The sequence below is a fragment of the Manis pentadactyla genome, chromosome 8 (assembly GCF_030020395.1).
Source record: "Manis pentadactyla isolate mManPen7 chromosome 8, mManPen7.hap1, whole genome shotgun sequence".
In the NCBI taxonomy this organism is placed as follows: domain Eukaryota; kingdom Metazoa; phylum Chordata; class Mammalia; order Pholidota; family Manidae; genus Manis; species Manis pentadactyla.
Genome location: NC_080026.1, coordinates 54,183,571 through 54,202,942, shown reverse-complemented (window position 1 = coordinate 54,202,942; position 19,372 = coordinate 54,183,571). Strand labels below are relative to the sequence as shown.

The window sequence follows — 19,372 nt, the reverse complement described above, 5'->3', positions numbered from 1 at the left end:
CGTGCCTCCAGTCCATCGTACCCTCAACTCTGATCGTGTTACCCCTGTGCTCCGCAAGCTTTGGTGAGACTCCCCCAGCTCAGGTCCTCTGTGTCCCGCCACTCCTGCTGTTACTACTTAGTGAGAAGATGGAGCCAAGTGGATTCCCTGTCCCTGGCATCCCTCCCCACTACTTCAAGCAAACTTCATTTCCCCCCAAGATATGTAATCCTTAATATTTAGTTTAAACAAGTTTTAAACTTGGCAGGTTCTGCATTGTCCTCCTTTGGACTTCTGTCACAAAAGATAGTCTCATTAGCTTGGATTCCAATCAACCTAGGAGGTGGCCCAAATGAGTGCACAATGTCCCCCAACAAGCCCAGATAGATCTGTGCAGGGAAAGCAATCAATTATTTCCTTCCATGGGAGAAACGTGATCTGAGCCTCAACGAATGAAGTTGGGTTGGTATTACAGAATATTTCTACACAATTAAATTGTGCTGAAACCATGCTAAACTTCAATCCAGCTCTGTATTTAATTATTTATTTATGCTTTAGCTCCCTGATCAGAAGTCCACTGTCAAAATCTTTTAATAGGCAGAATCTGGCTGACCTGTCCTGGAGGCATTTTAAGAACCACTTAGTGATATTTGTAAGTCATAAATGGGGTACTGTACAAAATAATGGAATACCCTTTTCTAGGGATCTTTAATAAATGGAATGGGGCCTTAAAAGTCACTTTTAGCCACATGGTAAACCAACTGGGAATTTTCTTATAAATTCATTTTAGTCAATATTATTCAAATCAAAATACTGGATATTTTAAAAGCAGTACTTCATTCTTTATATGCTTCTAGTATGAAAATGATCAGCATTTTGTTGGTGCATTTTCCTTAAAACATTTCATAGGTGGACTTTATAAATTAAAAAATAGAAGTTTTGTGTGTCAAAAGAGAAGGTTAAATTTTCATCAGGTGCTTTAGTGAATAGTTACTTAGGAAAAGACATCAGAGTTTTGTATTTAAGTCTTTAGAAAATGATCTAAATCCAGCAATCACATTGTGTTGAGGTTTCTACTTTCACTTAGAACAAATCTAACTTTGCTTTCAACTACAAAGGCATTTGTTAAGTGATCTGCATAAAACCACACACAGACCTAGACTCTGTGTCACCCTGAGCAACATCAGAGCTCAGCACACTTCATTTTGGCAGCTAATCTCCTTTGGCATTAATCATCCTGTTTCCCCATTACCTTTAAAGTTAAAGGTCACATGGATAAATTAATAGCATGGATATTATTTCAAATACATTACTTAATGTCCCCAATATTGTCTTTCAAGTAACTGGAGGGAGTAAAGTACCCTGTCAAAGTGGTTGAAGGAGGCCCTGAACTCATTCATCTGCTCCTGGGTGATGCCCTTCGCATCTCTTGTCAAGATCTGGGTTTCCACTTCATTGATGGTTCTGGCGATGGTTGTCAGCAGTAACTCCCATCCAACACGAATATGCTACAGATGGAAAAAAGGAAGTGATCAACTCTAGGTTCTTTCAGCATGTCAATCCTGCCTCCCCATTACCATAACAGGAGGGCTGTTATGAAAGGGAGAGACTCAAAGGGAGAGAAGTAGGGCTTAATGAATAGACTCCACTATACTTGTTTTAGTCTACCTTTCCACTTACTATAAGATTTCTGTAGCAGAAAGTACTTAGAAGTGAGACCAGGATTCAAAGAGTGACAACTGGTACTCTGTAAATAAAATATACAAGGTAGAGTCTATTTGTCCCTAGAAGTATCTTTCCATTTACTAAGTAGCAGAATGGGCCCTGGAAGACACCTGCTGCTCTCAGGGTGATCAGATTGGGCTGAGTCCTTTTTCTGGTGCCCTCTCTGAAGCAGTGCAAAGAATTCATTGTTGTGATAATAACAATGATGATGACGTTGTTGATGGTGATGATGATGAGTAATTATATAGTGTTTGATAGAGTTCACAAAGCATTTTCACATACAGTGACAGGAAAGGCATTAAGAGCCCTAACTTTCATACTTGTAGAACTTAATGGGAACAAATAGAGAGAAGTGCAGAAAGAAAACTCCAAGAAGGTGAAATGGCCACAATTAGAAACAACAGCAACACAGCCTGTCTGGCTGCTGTACCTCCATGGTGTAATTGGTGTGCTTATTATCAAAGACCAGGGCCTCCTGGATGAGCTGATGGTCCCCTTCCAGCTTGTCAATGTTGTTCTTGTAGTTAATAATGTTGTGCTCATACTGCTTCAGCTGGTTCATCTGGTCTTCCAGGGCCCCTGTGATCTGGATGGAGCTCCGGGCAATCTCCTGTTGGAGGCAAGGACAGGACAAGAGTCGGCCTCAAAGGAAACCACACAGAAGCTGTCATTCTTGACAATGCTTCAGAAGCTATGCCAGCCTTAGGCAGCAAAGCCACTTGCTTTTCTCAGATGAAGTGGGAAACAGAACAAAACAAGCTCTTGTTTGAGTCTGTCTAGAGGATGGACAAAAACACAACCTAGATCCAAAAAAGCAAACTAAGAGGGGTAAGCAGTGAGTCACCAGGGCCTCTTTCCAGTGAAGATGGGCACCTCCCTAGGAGGGGAACCTGTGGCACTGCAGCTGCCAGGCAGACTTAAGGTCACTGGATGTTTCCTTCACCGGTGGTCATAAGTTCTTATATTTTTGGATATTCTTCTTAAGAAAAAAGTTAACATTTTATCACCAGAAGGAAGTTTGTGAGAAAAATAACTGGGTCAATAAATGTCTGTTCTTAGTGATAAAATGAACCCAGGAATCAGTGTCATTCAGATGTCACTTTGCCTTAAGTGTTCGGAAAATACAAAGCATTTGTGACTCTTCACGTCCTCTTTATGGATGATTTAAAATCTAGAAAAATCCGAGAAATAGCTTGTCGTCATTTTATTGACAAAATGAGCAGGTGCAGAAAGAACAGCCTCCATGTGCTGCACTGGTGCCCACAGGCACACACAGGCCAAAAGCCCAGGGGCCAGAAGGGGTGGAGCCCAGAGTAGCAGGAGCAGAGCTCGCATGTCCTGAGTGGGGCGACCAGAACTGCCGCAGCATGAGACGTTTTGCTGTTGTATCAGCTCAGGGACTCCCTCAGGGCTAAGGTAAACCTCCTTTGATGGGCACCGACCTACCTCCATCTTGTTCTGGATCCAGGGCCCGACGGCATTGGCCTGTGCGGCAAACTGGCGCCGCAGACGCTCATTGGCATGCTGGCGGGCCAGCTCCTCCTGCAGGGACTGGTCCCGGATGGGCACAAGCTGCTTCACCTACCAGGGACCGAGGGCATCAGGGATTAGAAGCCAGCTCTGGCCCAATAAGGGTGATGGAGACATTTAGCAACAGTACAAAAGACAGGGGCGGGAGGGGAGGAGGGGAGCACGGTGGAGTGGGAGTCCTGACTGCAGGAGTGAAGGAAGAGCCCAATCTAGCCTGGACTGCCACCAGGGCCTGAGTGTCTGCTGCAAGGCTGTGGTGAGGCTCACGAGGGATGCGGACTGTTCCTCCCACCAGGGGCTCTCAGCCTGTAGCATGAACCCCAGGGGCTGGGTCCAGAGTGCAGAGGATTTGTGAACTTGAAAGGGGTTAAACTGTTCCTCTTTATTTTCACTGTCTCCAATTGAAACGGAGCATTTCTTTCAATTATGAATGTGGGCAGCAAATCCATGTTATTTAAGCAGTACTGTGACTTTATGGCAATAGAATCACAAACCTTCATATTATGAACATTAGTTATTGCCTGCTTCTCAAAAGATCATGTATACTCATCACTACTTCAAAACTATTAGACCTACTGCTAGATCTTGGTTTTATATGTGTTAGTAAAGAAGCACCTACATTACTATGGCCCAACCTTAAAAAAATTAGGGGAACAAATTTTTACTATTTTAGTAACTATAGTTTAATATAATTTGTTTTCAGTGTAAGTATTTTTACGAGTTTGCAAATATTATTATCAGAAGGGCCCCGTGGGCTTCCCCCTGACTGCCAAAGGAAACAAAAAAAGTTAACAACCCCTGCTAGCTTCCTGGGGCCACAGAAAGTCCTCTGCCTAGCCTACCTCTTCCATCCCATTTGTACCCTGTGATTTACATTTTAACGCCCTCAGTTTTCTTGAAACCCACAAAGAGCTACTTCAGAAGTCTCGTTTGTGTCTCCTGCAAAACTGCTGCTACAGACATGATTTTTCAATGGCCCTTTTACAAAAGTCCATGTGGCAATTTGCTTTACAACTTAATGGTGGGAGAAAACTCTGTCTTGATTTTAAAAATGGCCTACTTCTCTTTTTTTTCAAGGGAAATACTTTGTTTACCATGTTTCCCTTTTTACTTTGGCTGTCAGAAGACTACAGCTGAATGAAAAGCTCAAGTGCAATAGCTAACTACGTTCTCTCAGATGAACACTCTCTTTCTCATATATTTTTTTCCCCTCCTTTGCTTTGTTTTTAACTAAATGATTGCTTCCATGTGTACTTACAGCAAGCCACCTCAAATCCACGACAGACTACGTAGAAGCATACCAAGTTGACTGTGCTATAATTTAAACCATGAAAATAAATTTTTCTGAAGAATGAGACAAAAAAGGCTCAAATGATCCCATTTTGACTGTAATCACATCTCTGGACAGTCTCCCAAAACTTAAAAGGCAGCAAGTCAACAGGAGCACTTTAGTTTCCCAGATCTAGTTTTCTAAGCAAGTTTTCTGCATTGAAAATTCATGCGCAATTGGAATATGTCTACCCTACAGTCTAAAATTTCTTTAATGAAGTTATAGGCAAGCTAAATTTTTAGTTGATTTTGCCAACTTTTGTAAGATTTTCTTTAAGGAAAATCACTTTTACCTTCTTTCCTTATAAATCACAGAAGTTGTGGAATGGCATTTAAGAATTTAACAATTTCATCTATTAAAAACAAGGCAACAGGCCCCAAAAGGAGTTGTTTCTGCTAAGCCCATGTCACCAAACTGAAATAACTTAATTATAGTTTATGCTCTCTCAGAGATGGAATCTTAAACCTGTCAATCAGGAACTGCCTGATCAGCACCAGTTACGTCATCTGCCAGACAGGCCCCTCCCCCTCGGAGGAAAGTAACCTTGCAGTAACAAACAAGCTATTTTTGCCAGAGAACTTCTTTGTTCCCGCTCCTTTCTGCCTATAAAAGCCTTTCATTTCGTACAACTTCTTGGGGTTCCTATCTATCTGCTAGATGGGAGGCTGCCCAATTTGAATCTGTTTTTGCTCAAATAAACTTTAAAATTATTCATATGCTTTAGCTTACCTTTTAACACATCTGTGAAATATGGGGTGAATGAAAACCCTGACTGTGATGCAAAATCAGGCAGTCACTCTAAGTCCCCCAAGTGTTTACCTCTTCCCTCAACCTCACCTTCAAAGACTCCCACCTTGTTCCACACCCACTCCTCAGTTACCCACCTTGTCCCACTTGGCCCGGAGCTCGTCCATGGTGACAGTGCTGTAGGGATTGCTGGAACTGATCCTGATGTTGTAGCTCTGAATCACCTTCTCCACCTCGTTCTGGATGGCCATGATGGACTGCCGCTCGCTGTCTGCCTCTGGCAGCGTTGCCTTGAACTGCTCATGTGCAGTGATCAAACTCTAACCAGAGACAGAAGCAGAGAAAACCCAGCTTGAATTCAGTGCGAATTTTACAGGCTTTGGTGTTCCTTGCTGCACATGTGTAAATACCTTTATACCTGCAGGAATCTCTGGAGGAAAACAAATTCTGGATGTTTTAGAAAACGTATTTAGTGCACAAAAGTCAAGTTCCTTGAAAATGTTAAAAAGACATCACAAGGACTATTTAATTGATGACTATTAATCCAAAGCCTTCAAAAATTTTTTTCTTTTTTAATAAGTCATGTTTGCTTTCACTATATTTGATCCCCAGCTATTGCTGAGGTCTTACTCTCCACTGGCAAACACAACTGCCCTTAGCTGTCCTTTCTGTGCCCACTTTTACCTTTGCAGTTCAACAAAAGAGCCTAACATTTGCAGCTGTTACACCTAAAGACCGCCAGGAAACCCATCCCTACTCCTCAAAAAGAAATAGCCACAGAAGTCAACTCTTTCCCCTCAGATTTTATAAAGCCACCATTTGTCAAACCCTATCCTTTGGTTCTAACATACATGACATCAGCCCCTTAAGTTCAGCCATTTGGAGGTGCCACGTGGGCCACCTTCCAGTGTGAAGCTAACCTTTACTTCAGGTTACAGATCAGCAGCCAACACACCCTTCAGTAAACAAAGAAACTACTTCATGCATTAAGTATGACTCCCAAGGCACACTTAGAAGTCTCACTTATTCCAAAAATAATTTCAGGTTGCTAACCTCTGCTTGAGAGCTCAAGCAGGAAACACCACCGTGGCCTCTTTCAGAACACAAATGCAGAGTTCAACCAAGTAACATATTTCCCCTTACACCTTCTAGGTACAAACCCTTCTAGAATGCTCCTTGGCAGGGAGACATGGGTTCAAATCCCAACCTCTGATATTTCCCTTATATTTGATTCTTTTCAATGACCTATCTATTTCACAGAAAAAAGAATTAAAAAGTCTTGTCTCTTTGTATTCTATTATACATCAAATTCACTGTACATTGGTCTCTAAATACACTGGGTCCTGGCTGTTTGAGAGTAACCATCCTCCTTAATATGACCACTTAGAAGTCTTATTTATAACTCTGAAGTTCCAGAAGAAATCAGAAGCAGAACATTGTGGAATATAGGAGGCAGAAGTGCTAATTTGTGGTTTCTTTTTTTTAATGTGACATTTCCACTTATTAATTTTTTTTATTGACATAGCATTGACATGCAATATTCTATTAGTCTCAGGAGCATATCATAGTGATTTGATATTTTTATATATTACAGAATGATCCCCATGATAGTCTAGTTATCATATCTTGCCATACAAAGTTATTACAACATTATTGATTATACTCTCTGCGTTGTGCATTTCATCCCATTTATTTTATAATTCAAAGTTTGTACTTCTTAATCCCCTTCACCTATTCCACCCATTCCCCAATGCCCTTCTCTGGCACCAACAGTTTGTTTCCTGTATCTGTGAGTTTGTTTGTTTTATTTTGTTTCTTTTATTCGTTTGTTTTTAGATTCCACATATAAATTAAATCATTTGGTATTTGTCTTTCTCTGAGTTACACCACTTGGAATAATACCCTTTAGGTCCATCCACATTGTCACAAATAACAAGATTTCAGATTTCATTATTTTCTATAGCTAAGTAGTATTCCACCGTATGTGTGCGTATCTGTATGTGTGTTTATATATACATACACTTCATCTTTATCCACTCATCTATTGATGAACACAGGTTGCTTCCATTATCTTGGCTATTGTAAATAATGATGCAGTGAACACAGAGTTGCATATATCTCTTTGAATTTGTGTTGATACATGATTTCTTATGCTTTATGATCTAGCAAAACTCAGTAGATCTTAAGAAACAGTAATATCCACACATTTACAAAGTAGTTAATAAACTCATAACTTTCTGTAACTCCCAAGAGCAGCTATGTCTATTTTGCTCAATGATTCTGCCTTCCTTTTCTAAAAACAGACACTTTTGGATGTATTCACCATTATCTGATTGATGGTAATTTAGTCGCAGCTAAGAGTAGTATACACATTTTCAAGCTAAAGGTCAAAGGGTAATTTCTAGGCATATTTTTCTAAGTAAAAAAATAAAACAAAGTAAACTTAAATTTTTTAAATTATAATTTTAGAATTATTGTTCATTTCTAGTACAGACTTGGGTTTCCATTACCTGGATTTCCTCAATGCTATGGACAATAAACATGTCTTGCAGATCCTCCATGGCACCTTCCATCCAGTTGTTGAAAGGAGCAGCTCTCTTGGCAAACTCCAGGTGAAGCTGATCAATGGTTTCTAGCAATTTCTCAGTTCTCTGAAGATTAAACAGAAGCAAAAATTATCACAGATTATATAATAAAAATTCTCTGAAACTATAAATACACTTTCTGGAACAATCAACTATCATTTGACATTTTGTTAATCACAATGCTCTCATCTCTCATCACTGGCATGTATATAGAAAAGGTTAACTAATGTTCAAATGATGAGACTGAGTCCTGCAGGTCTCTGAAGTGCCTTCTGAATGAAGGAAGGATTTAATAACATCCAGAGCAGCCTCATTTTAAAAGTACTTACTCTACTGCTGGCTACTTTTTGGAAAACTGAGAATCCACATACGGTATAGAGTAACTTGCTTCCAGCTGAAACAGTACTTCTCTAGTTAAAGGACCTGACTCCCTAACCATGATGGGAAACAGGAAATTCAAGGTCTTTTTCTCATTTTACAGTCACCAGTGTGCAAAGAGAAGATGAGTGCCTCTTCCAAAAGTCACCTACCTGGTGAAGACAAAGGAGCTACATTAAAATGTTCTCAAATCCTCACTCAGGATTTAACAGCGAGATCCTCTTTGCCTTTCTGGGCAAACTGTGAAAGCACATGGCTGTGAGCAACAGAGAATGATACTACACTTGTGTCATATGGCAGAGCTGACGGGGAGCAAACAGGGAAAGTGTGCAGAATCTCTAAGTCTCCCGTAATTAGATTCATCTTTCTAAAATATTTGAGCTGTCTCTGTTATAGGCTTGGTCCTACCTCTCTCCACTTTTATTTATTTAGGTGGATATGGAACAGCTATTTGGTGTCTAGGATGCTTGGTACCATGTACTTTAGAAGTTTTATTAGAGTGAAAAGCCTCAGAAAACTGGCAACCACTTCTTTCCTTCACACTATGAATCTTCATCAGTGAAAGCCAATTAGGTACAGTTAAATACCAAGCACTTACTGCTGTTCATCCAAGTCTTACATGTGAATAATGCCAAATTCTTCTGGATTCTGTTTCATATTGATTTTTTCCTGACTTCAACATTTGCTGCCATTTTCCCTTTGCACATCTCAAGCTAAGTTCTTGATTTCCTCACTCACAACTCAGTTTACTCTTATGTAAGGATTTTTGGAATTCACTGTAATTACTGTTTGATACAAAATGGGTTTATACCATAATTTTATCACCCCTGGGTTTTTTTTTTTTTAATTCAAAAGTAGGCTTTACCGCTCTATGGATAAATTATAGTACATAGCTACCGACTTTCCATTTCCCTCTTACTCTTACTTTTCATATTCTCTTTAATGGCTCCTTTCCCTAGATAATCTGTTTTATACACATAATGCGACAGAAAAACAGAAACTTAATAGCAAGGGACTTAATTAAAGAGCCTCTATTAAAAGATTTAATGTCAACAGGTGGCTTAAAGACTTCACCTCCAGGGCCTCTCTCCTCTTCTGAGTAAGCGTTCCCAATCTGTCCCACTGGTCACAAATTTTCTGGCACCGATCATTGACATTCACAGCATCATGATAATCCAGTTCACTATTAGAAGTGAAAAATAAAGATTATTTTCTTTATTTTAATTTTAAAGTTATTAAAAAATAACTCAGATAATATAAGGAAAAGTGGACATGGGCTCAAAGCAGACAGATAATTCTTTTTTTTAAATTAAACATCTGGCAGAGAATTGGAAGGGTATTTCAGGGTGTTGTTTATCTTCACCACTGCAAACATGATCACTCTTCTCTGACAGGTTATGAGAAGAATTAGTAAAACTCTGGTGGTCAACAGATTTCTAGACAGAGAGAAATGGTGTTTTCTTAGTGCCTCAGGCTAACTTCACCCTCCTTTTGTCTTCCTGGCCGGGGCCCTGGAGAGCTTTTGTTAAGTGGCAGTGTGCATGGAAATGCACTGACTAGGTGAGCTGGAGTCCTGTGGGCTGAGCTGAAGCCACAGTGCCTGGCACATCACAGGGGGCGGGGAGGGGTGGAGGCATCAGCTTGCACCCCGCTGTGTCCTAGGCTCCTCTCAAAGGGCACTGGGCTCCCTCTGGGGAGGACATCATGTCCAGCAGGGGCGCTGTCATTTCACCGAGCACCGGAGGGACTTCCAAAGTCTGGGAGGACAGCCCCTTCCTCTTCTGGACAAAGAGGTTCTGACTTGCCTGATGCCACTAGTGAGACAGCAAGAATGAAGTAATTTCTTACTGATGCTCTTCCTCACAAGCCCTGTCTCTACATTCTAATGGGATCATTGCCAGGTGAAATAATTTGAACTCACTGTTAAAGCAAATCCTCAAATTCTCAAGAAGGTTAACCCAGTATCTCTGGGGATAAAGTTTGACTCCTGTACAAAACTTAATCACTCTTTTAGGTAAGATGAAAGTGAAACTCCCAGAGGTTTAAAGACATTTTCAGGAGACAACTTCTTACACAGACCATGATAAGACAGCCTGCAGAAAATTCCCTCCTGTCCTATCAAATCCATTTCCCTGAAGCTTGATTTTGTTATAGTTCTTCTGTCAACCTTAAGTTAAGGCAATGGTTGTTCATTGCTTTGTTTTTCCTCTTAAATAATATTAACTGGTTCTTATTGATTGTTATTGCTTCTGTTACTGAATAAAGGAAGAGCTCATGGTTGTGACCAGTATTTTTTCAGCAGTAAGACGCTCCCATCGCCCAATTAAAGCTTGTCTAGCTCTCAAGAGCAGTTTTCTACAGATACATACACGTCACTAGACTGAGATGGACTAAGATTCTTGTGCTTATTATTATAACCCAAAAACCAAAACACATCAGCCATTTGCACAGCCTTGAATAGAAACTGAAAAGACTGTGGCTCTTCAGAAGGCAAATATTCAAGGGAAGAAAGATTTAAAACAAAACAGAAATCTAGGAATCCTACTGAATACTGAATAATGGAGATGCCAGTACTCATCTGTCCATGGCTGTCTTTAGGTATACATTTCTCCCTCCTCTTTAATTCATTTTTGAGTTCTATATATATCTGCTTTTAAGGATTTAGGGTTTGCTTAACTGTGCATGTTGTTTTATGCATTTTGAGAGCTACAGAAAACACTTTACTATTTTAGGAAAGGTGAAAAAGGCAGGAATATTAATAACATTAAGATGAACATACACTTAAGTTCTGTGTGTGGTTGTTCTCTTGATGGTGTGAAGAAGTAGGCATTGGGGATTCCAGTAGTAATAATATAAAATTATTACTTAAATTTTATGAGCAACACTTAAAACCACTCCAAACTATATGGGAGCTATTAATAGACCATTAAATAGCTTGAGTTTCTTTTATCCCCTTATTTGTAATTGTTAAAGAGCAAACATCTGACACTTATGAAGCATAAGAAAGATAATGCAAAGACCATGAACACAGAGCACAGCTTAGAGACGAAGACCACAAATAACTAAGAGTTTATCTGGGCAAGGCTAAAAATATACGCACCCTTAAAAGATGCCATATGTGTTCATTAAGAAGTTTGCTCTAGTCCAAACTGAGGAATATGGGTTTTAAAGTGTAACATAATAAAATAAACGTTTATTGCCTATATTTAAAAGTGATTATACATGACAGGCTCTAAAATTTTGCAGATATATGAGTGATTGTGAGGGGGAAAGGGAATGAGATTTTGTATTTGTCAAAAGGGGCCAAGGAATTTCCTTAAAAAGCTTAGGAATATTGCCAGGAGGTGCTCTGGAGGTGGCCACAGCCAGGGGCTGCATCCTGAGCCAGATTTGGAACTGCCACTCTGGCTTCAACCAGCCTGGGCTCAATCTCATGCTACTTCCTTCCGTAAAATAAGAAGTGTGAAAGTGATGATAAAGAAAAAGTGGGTGTGGTGTCTCTTCCTTCAGAGTTCAGGCAGTAGTTCCCCAGTGGGGTTTCCAGATCCCTTGTTCCAGGCCTGAGAGGGCTGGCCTTTGCAAGCCGAGTTAGTCCTCCAGATATATGAGCCGTCTGTGCTGGGGCTGGGGACGCTGCGGATGGGGGACACCGGGATGCCACCACAACCAAAGAACCAGAGCTGGAGTCAGCTCATCTGTTTAAAGAACCCAGACGAATCCCTGGCCAAGACCTCCAGCCTGTCTCTCTCCCAGTCTAGAACAGGGAGGGAGGCACCTTGCCCCTGTCTGGAACCCTGCCAGCCCTGCACCCTGGCACCAAAGCCCACAGCCCATGGCACCCACCAGCACACAGCACCTACTTGAGCTCCTGTGCGATGGCTGCAATCTGCTCCACACGGTCCTGGTGAGCCGCCAGATCACTCTCAAATGCCTCATGTTTCCGCAGCAAAGCCCGGACCTCAGTGAGTGATGCTGACTCATAGTCCTTTTGCAGCAGGATCTGCTCTTTACCTGCAAAGGTGGCAGCACCAGACTGTAAATCCTCTAGCATCAGACATTAGTGTCTCTGCACCAGAAAAGCTCTGGTGATGGTTAAGAGACCAAATAACCAAAAGGAGGAGGAGGAGGAAATGATCGCACTGAAGATGCAGAGGCAATATTTCAACTGGAACTCGGGCTGTTACTCTGCAACTGAGCCCCGAGTCCCTCTGTGTTTTGAAAGCTCATGTCTACAAATAAGGGGGAAAGCGTGCAGAGTACATTCTAAATAACAAGTCTGCAGTATTCATAATCCTGAGTAATGAGTAACTGGTTTTCCAGGGTGATGCTCAGCTAAGTCAGTAATCATTAGCTCACAAGAGTGACCTGGAATAGTCAGGTAAGAAACTGGAACTCCATTTGCTTACCCATAGGTTCCACCTTTAACTCAATTCATTTTGTTTGAATTTCTACTTCCTTTGGCTAAATATAGCCTGTTTTTTTTTCCTGAAGATAATAGAAATTTTTCTTTCTGAACCTTCACTTATTTGCCCACAAATATTTCTTAAATTAAGTCACTGCTGTGGCTGTAAGTGCATCCACATTTATTCCCTCAGTGGTGACCTTTAAAATTTTAATTCTATAAAGCTAGAATGGAAAGCAAAGGTTTATATGTTTAACAATGACAAACAACACAGCACTTACTATGTGCCAGATACCAATTTAAATACTTTGTAAATGTGAATTCACTAAATCTCCATCGAAGCCCTAATGTAGTTACTCCACCCTGAAGGGGATGTAGCGCTGAAAGGTTAAGAACTCATCCAAGGCCCACAGCTGCAAAGTGTCAGAGCTGGTCTCCAACCTGCCTGTCTCCAGATCCACACCTGTACCTACCCTGCTGTGCAACAGCAATCATCAGACAATTATAAAGCAAAAGGCAATGGGAGCCTCCCCAATCTTTCTTAAAATATTATTGTGATGGGGGGAATGTTTTGTTCTACCTCAGCAAAGAGCAGACAGTCAAAAAAATATTATGACCATGGTATCATGGAAAAAGTTTGCTCTACACAGCCTGAAAGAAGAGATCACCAAAGTCAGAGAAGGAAGTGAAGACTCTAGAAAATTATACCATCCACTTGCTTTCCAAGCAGATTTTCTAAACGGGAAATTCTATTGCTTTGTTCTATTGGCAGATGCAATCAAGGGCTATCTGACCCACAGGAATAAACAGATACTTGTTGAGTTAAAGAGAAAAAAGTTGGGGGAAGACAGAAGGAGGCCAGGCCTTATATAGGTAAGTGTGGGAACGATGCATTTCCAGTGCTGTTTTGTGATAAAAAGTATTATCTACTTGATTAGAAAATAAATCTTCAATCACACCTATTGCAGAGATTTAGTGCTGGGACAGTTGGAGCAGAGAGAGGGAATGACACCTGCCTGCTTGTCACAGGTGCTGGGAACAGAGTCAGCAGTAACTGCATACTGTGGCTCTGTGCTCAGGTCAGTTCTGATTTTGCAGAAACCCAATGGGAACCTAGTCTTCTTACCATAAGCCCATGTTTCATGCGTCGACGCCTTCTGCCTGAACTTCTCTGCCAGGTGTTCCACACGCTCCAGTCTCCGTATCTCATTGAGCAACCATTCCTCGTAACCCTTCTCGGCCTGCTCCAGCCTCTGCCAGGCCCCAGCAATGTCCTGGATATTTGAGGACAACCAAAGTTACATTCACTATAATCCAATTTTAGGCTTTTCTATAAATGCTTCCACAATGAGATTGACAGGATTTTCCTTTCCATTTTCTTTTCCACGCCTCCTCAACAAAATAACCATTCAACTGCTTTGGCTTCTAACTGTCTTAATTGTCTTTTAAATCAAGGGGGACTTTTAGAACTAAAAATAGTTTTTTTGGGGGAAAAGATGGTGGCATGAGAAGTGATGCAGCAACCTCCTCCCAAAACAATATGTAACATGAAAATACAGCAAATACAACTAATCTTGAAAGAGCAAACTGAAGACTACAGAACAGACCCCCTACATCTCAGGAAAAGAGAAAACCTCACAGAAAAGGGTAAAGTAGCAAAGCTGTGATCTGGCAGGACCAAAGCCCTCCCCTGACCCCAGCTCCCCAGTAGGAGGAAGAGAAACGGAGCGGGGAGGGAGTAGAAGCTGAGGACTGCTAAACACTCACCCCTGGGGATCTTCTCTAGGAGCATGAACTCACATTACATGGTGCTCTGGAGATTAGAGGAGTTGGAAAGCACAGACAGGTGGAATACTCAGAGAGACTGAGATTCCAGATGCTTGTGGGGAACAGGTACCCACAACCAGCTGCTCTAGCATAAAAGAAAGGTGGGTGCTTTGAAAGATGTCCCACCAGTGAAAGGGCTGCTAAAGGGGCAAGGATTACACAGAACTGGCTACTCAGGAGAGAGGACAGGTGGACAAAATTATCCTGGCATACTCAGCCCAGCAGGTTGGAAACTTTCAGGAGCTTTAGGCAATTCATCCCCTTGGCTAGCAGGCAGCCCTGATGCCTCTGACTGTGATATGCAGCCTGCTGCTCCTTCCCCCTAGCCGGCATCGGTCCACACATCAACTGCCCCAGCCATTGCACCAGGCCAGCAAAAGGGTGGCCCTGTCTATGACAGCTACAGGAGCATAGCCCAGAGGCTCCTCCCTGTGCACTTGGCACACTGGACCTGGCAGTGGAGGCAGGCACTGCAGCCAGGAAGCAGGAAAGAGTTCTTTCCTGCCAGAAGGCACTGGTGCCGCATACCTGGGATCCCTGCCATTGCTCCAGGTGATGGGCAGCTCCAGAGAGTAGAGCTTCTGGGCTCTTGAGGGCACTGACTACACAAAGTTATTATTCCACAGGAATCACTAAAAATATGAAATGGCAACAAAATTTTGTAGAAACAAGAATAGAACAGACACCAAAAACAGGGCTAAGTGAAACTGAAATCACCAATATTCTTGATAAAGATTTCAAAATAAAAATCATAAACATGCTCATGGAGCTACAGAAATAGTCAAGACCTCAGGGAGGACTTCAAGAAAGAGATAGAAACTGAAAAATACAGTATTTGAAATGAAACATACAATAGGAGGATTTAAAAGCAGATTGGATTAGGTAGAGGAGATGGTAAATCTAACAGAAATTAGAGAACAGGAATAAAAAGAAGCTGAGGCAGAGAGAGAAAGAATCTTTGAAGAAATAATTGTTGAAGAGTTGCCCAATCTGGGGAAGGAGATAGTTTCTCAGGCCATGGAAGGGCACAGATCTTCTAACAAAAGAGACCCAAGGAAGACAACACCAAGACATATAATAATTAAAATGGCAAAGATCAAGGAGAAGAGCAGAGTATTAAAAGCAGCCAGAGAGAGAAAAATGATCACCTACAAAGGAAAACCCACCAGGCTATCATCAGACTTCTCAGCAGAAACCTTACAGGCCAGAAAGGAGTGACAAGACATATTTAATGCAATGAAACAGAAGGGCCTCCACCCAAGAATACAAGAATACTCTACCTGGCAAGATTATCATTTAAATTTGAAGCAGGGATTAAACAATTTCCAGATAAGCAAAAGTTGAGGGAATTTACCTCCCACAAACCATCTCTATAGTGGATTTTGGAGGGACTGCTATAGACGGAAGTGCTCCTAAGGCTAAATAGCTGTTACCAGAGAAAATAAGACCACAGTAAAGGAAGTAGCTCAATTAATCACTAAGCAAATGCAAAATTAAATCAACTATCCTCAAAGTCAGTCAAGGGACAGACAACAAGTGCAGAATATGAAACCTAATATATAAAGAGTGTAGGAGTAAGAAAAAGAAAGGAGGGGAAAAAAGAACCTTTAGATTGTGTTTGAAATAGTGTACTAAGTGAGTTAAGTTAGACTGTAATATAGTAAAGAGGTTACCCTTGAACCGGGGGTAACCATGAATCCAAAGCCTGCAATGGCAATAAGTACATATCTATCGACAATCACCCTAAATGTAAATCGACTGAATGCACCAATCAAAAGATACAGACTAAATGGGTAAAAAAACAAGACCTGTCTATATGCTGCCTACAAGAGACTCACTTCAAACCCAAAGACATACACAGACTAAAGCAAAGGGATGGAAAAAGATATTTCATGCAAACAATAGGGATAAAAAAGGAGTTGCAGTACTTGTATCAGACAAAGTAGACTTCAAAACAAAGAAAGTAACAACAGACAAAGAAGGATATTACATAATGATAAAGGGGTCAGTCCAACAAGAGGATATAACCATTATAAATATCTATGTACCCAACATAGGAGTACCTACATATGTGAAACAAATATTAACAGAATTAAAGGGGGAAATAGAATTAAATGCACTCATTTTATGAGACTGTAACACACCACTCACTCCAAAGGACAGATCAACCAGACAGAAAATAAGTAAGGAAACAGAGGCACTGAACAGCATATTAGAACAGATGGACCTAACGGACGTCAACAGAACACTCCATCCAAAAGCAACAGGACACACATTCTTCTCAGGTGCACATGGAACATTTTCCAGAAGAGATCACATACTAGGACACAAAAAGAGCCTCAGTAAATTCAGAAAGATTGAAATTGTGCCAACCAGGTTCTCAGACCACATAGGTATGAAACGAGAAATAAATTATTCTAAGAAAACAAAAAAGCCCACAAACACATGGAGGTTTAACAATATGCTCCTCAATAATCAATGGATCAATGACCAAATAAAAAAAGAAATCGAGCAATATACGGAGGCAAATGAAAACAACAACTCAACACCCCAAAACCTGTGGGATGCAGTGAAGACAGTTCTTAGAGGAACATATATAGCAATAGAGGCTTACCTCAAGAAAGAACAATCCCAAATGAATAGTCTAAACTGACAATTAATTAAACTCGAAAAAGAAGAACAAATAAGGCCCAAAGTAAGTAGATGCAGGGACATAATAAAGATCAGAGCAGAACTAAACAAAATTGAGAAGAATAAAACAATAGAATCAATGAAACCAGGAGCTGTTTCTTTGAGAAAATAAACAAAATAGATAAATCCCTAGCCACACTTATCAAGAAAAAAGAGAGCCAACACATAAACAGATTTAGAAATGAGAAAGGAAAAATCACTATGGACACCACAGAAATACAAAGAATTATTAGAGAATACTATGAAAAATTGCATACTAACAAATTGGACAACCTAGAAGAAATGGACAACTTTCTAGAAAAGTACAAACTTCTAAGACTGATCCAGGAAGAAACAGAAAATATGAACAGACCAATTACCAGCAATGAAATTGAATCGGTAATCAAAAAACTACCTAAGAACAAAACACCTGGACCAGATGGCTTCACCACTGAATTTTATGAAACATATAACGAAGACCTAATACCCATTCTTCTTCATGTTTTCCAAAGAGTAGAAGAGGAAGGAATACTTCCAAACTCATTCTATGAGGTTACCATCACTCTAATACCAAAATCAGGCAAAGACACCACAAAAAAAGTTAACTACAGACCAATATCCCTGATGAACATAGATGCAAAAATACACAACAAAACATTAGCAAACTGAATTAAAAAATACATCTTAAAGATCATCCATCATGATCAAGTGAGATTGATTCCAGGGATGCAGGATGGTACAATATTCGAAAATCCATCAACATCATACACCACATCAACAAAAAGAAGGACAAAAACACATGACCATCTTAATGGATGCTGGAAATGCATTTGACAAAATTCAACATCCCTTCATGATAAAAACTCTCAACAAAATGGGTATAGAGGGCAAGTACCTCAACATAATAAAGGCCATGTATGACAGACCCACACCCAACATCACACTTAACAGCAAAAAGCTGAAAGCTTTTCCTCTAAGATGGGGAACAAGACAAGGATGGCCACTCTCCCCACTTTTATTCAATATAATACTGGAAATCCTAGCCATGGCAATTAGACAACACAAAGAAATAAAAGGCATCCATTAGGATAAGGAGGAAGTTAAACTGTCACCGTCTTCAGATGACATGATATTGTACATAAAAAATCCTGAAGAATCCACCAAAAGACTATTAGAACCAATAATTGAATTCAGCAAAGTTGCAGGATACAAAATTGATACACAGAAATCTGTTGCATTCCCATATACTAACAGTGAACAGGCAGAAAGATAAATCAGGAAAACAAGTCCATTGCATCAAAAAGAATAAAATACTTAGGAATAACACTAACAATGAAAGTAAAAGATCTATACCCTGAAAACTACAAGACACTCTTGAGAGAAATTAGAACACTAATAACTGGAAATACATTCCATGCTCTTGGGTAGAAAGAATTAATATTGTCAAAATGGCCACTCTGCCTAAAGCAATTTACAGATTCAATGCAATCCCTATCAAAATATCAACAGCATTCTTCAACAAACTAGAACTAATAGTTCTAAAATTCATATAGAACGACAAAAGACCCTGAATAGCCAAAGCAATCCTGAGAAAGAAGAACAAAGTTAGGGGCGATTATGCCCCCAATTTTGAGCTCTACTACAAAGCCAAAGTAATCAAAACAATTTGGTACTGGCACAAGAACAGACCCATTGACCAATGGAACAGAGTAGAGAGCCTAGATATAAACCCACACATATATGGCCAATTAATATATGATAAAGGACCCATGGATATACAATGGGGAAATGACAGCCTCTTCAACAGCTGGTGTTGGCAAAACTGGACAGCTACATGTCAGAGAATGAAATGATTATTGTCTACCCCCATACACAAAAGTAAATTCAAAATGGATCAAAGACCTGAATATAAGTCATGAAACCATAAAACTCTTAGAAGACAATACAGGCAAAACTCTCTTGAATATAAATATGATCCACTTTTCCCTGAACACATTTCCTTGGGCAAAGGAAACAAAAGAAAAAAATGAACAAATGAGCCTATATCAAGCTTAAAACCTTCTGTAGGACAAAGGACACCATCAGCAGAACAAAAAGGCATCCTACAGTATGGGAGAATATATTTGTAAATGTCATTTTCGACAAGGGGTTAACATTCAAAATATATAAAGAACTCACACACCTCAACACCCAAAAAGG

At 40.3% G+C, this 19,372-nt stretch overlaps 1 protein-coding gene across 1 annotated transcript in view; it reads right to left on the bottom strand.

Moving 5' to 3' along the window:
• ACTN2 (actinin alpha 2) overlaps positions 1-19,372 on the bottom strand; it is a 69,937-nt gene that overhangs the window by 3,759 nt on the left and 46,806 nt on the right. Inside the window, exons 11-18 of the mRNA XM_036919331.2 lie at positions 13,803-13,950; positions 12,135-12,285; positions 9,349-9,457; positions 7,822-7,962; positions 5,449-5,631; positions 3,151-3,285; positions 2,135-2,314; positions 1,341-1,487 (exon numbers count right to left, since the gene is read on the bottom strand). Coding sequence (XP_036775226.1) covers positions 1,341-1,487; positions 2,135-2,314; positions 3,151-3,285; positions 5,449-5,631; positions 7,822-7,962; positions 9,349-9,457; positions 12,135-12,285; positions 13,803-13,950 — 1,194 coding nt within the window. The remainder of the gene's footprint in view (positions 1-1,340; positions 1,488-2,134; positions 2,315-3,150; positions 3,286-5,448; positions 5,632-7,821; positions 7,963-9,348; positions 9,458-12,134; positions 12,286-13,802; positions 13,951-19,372) is intronic.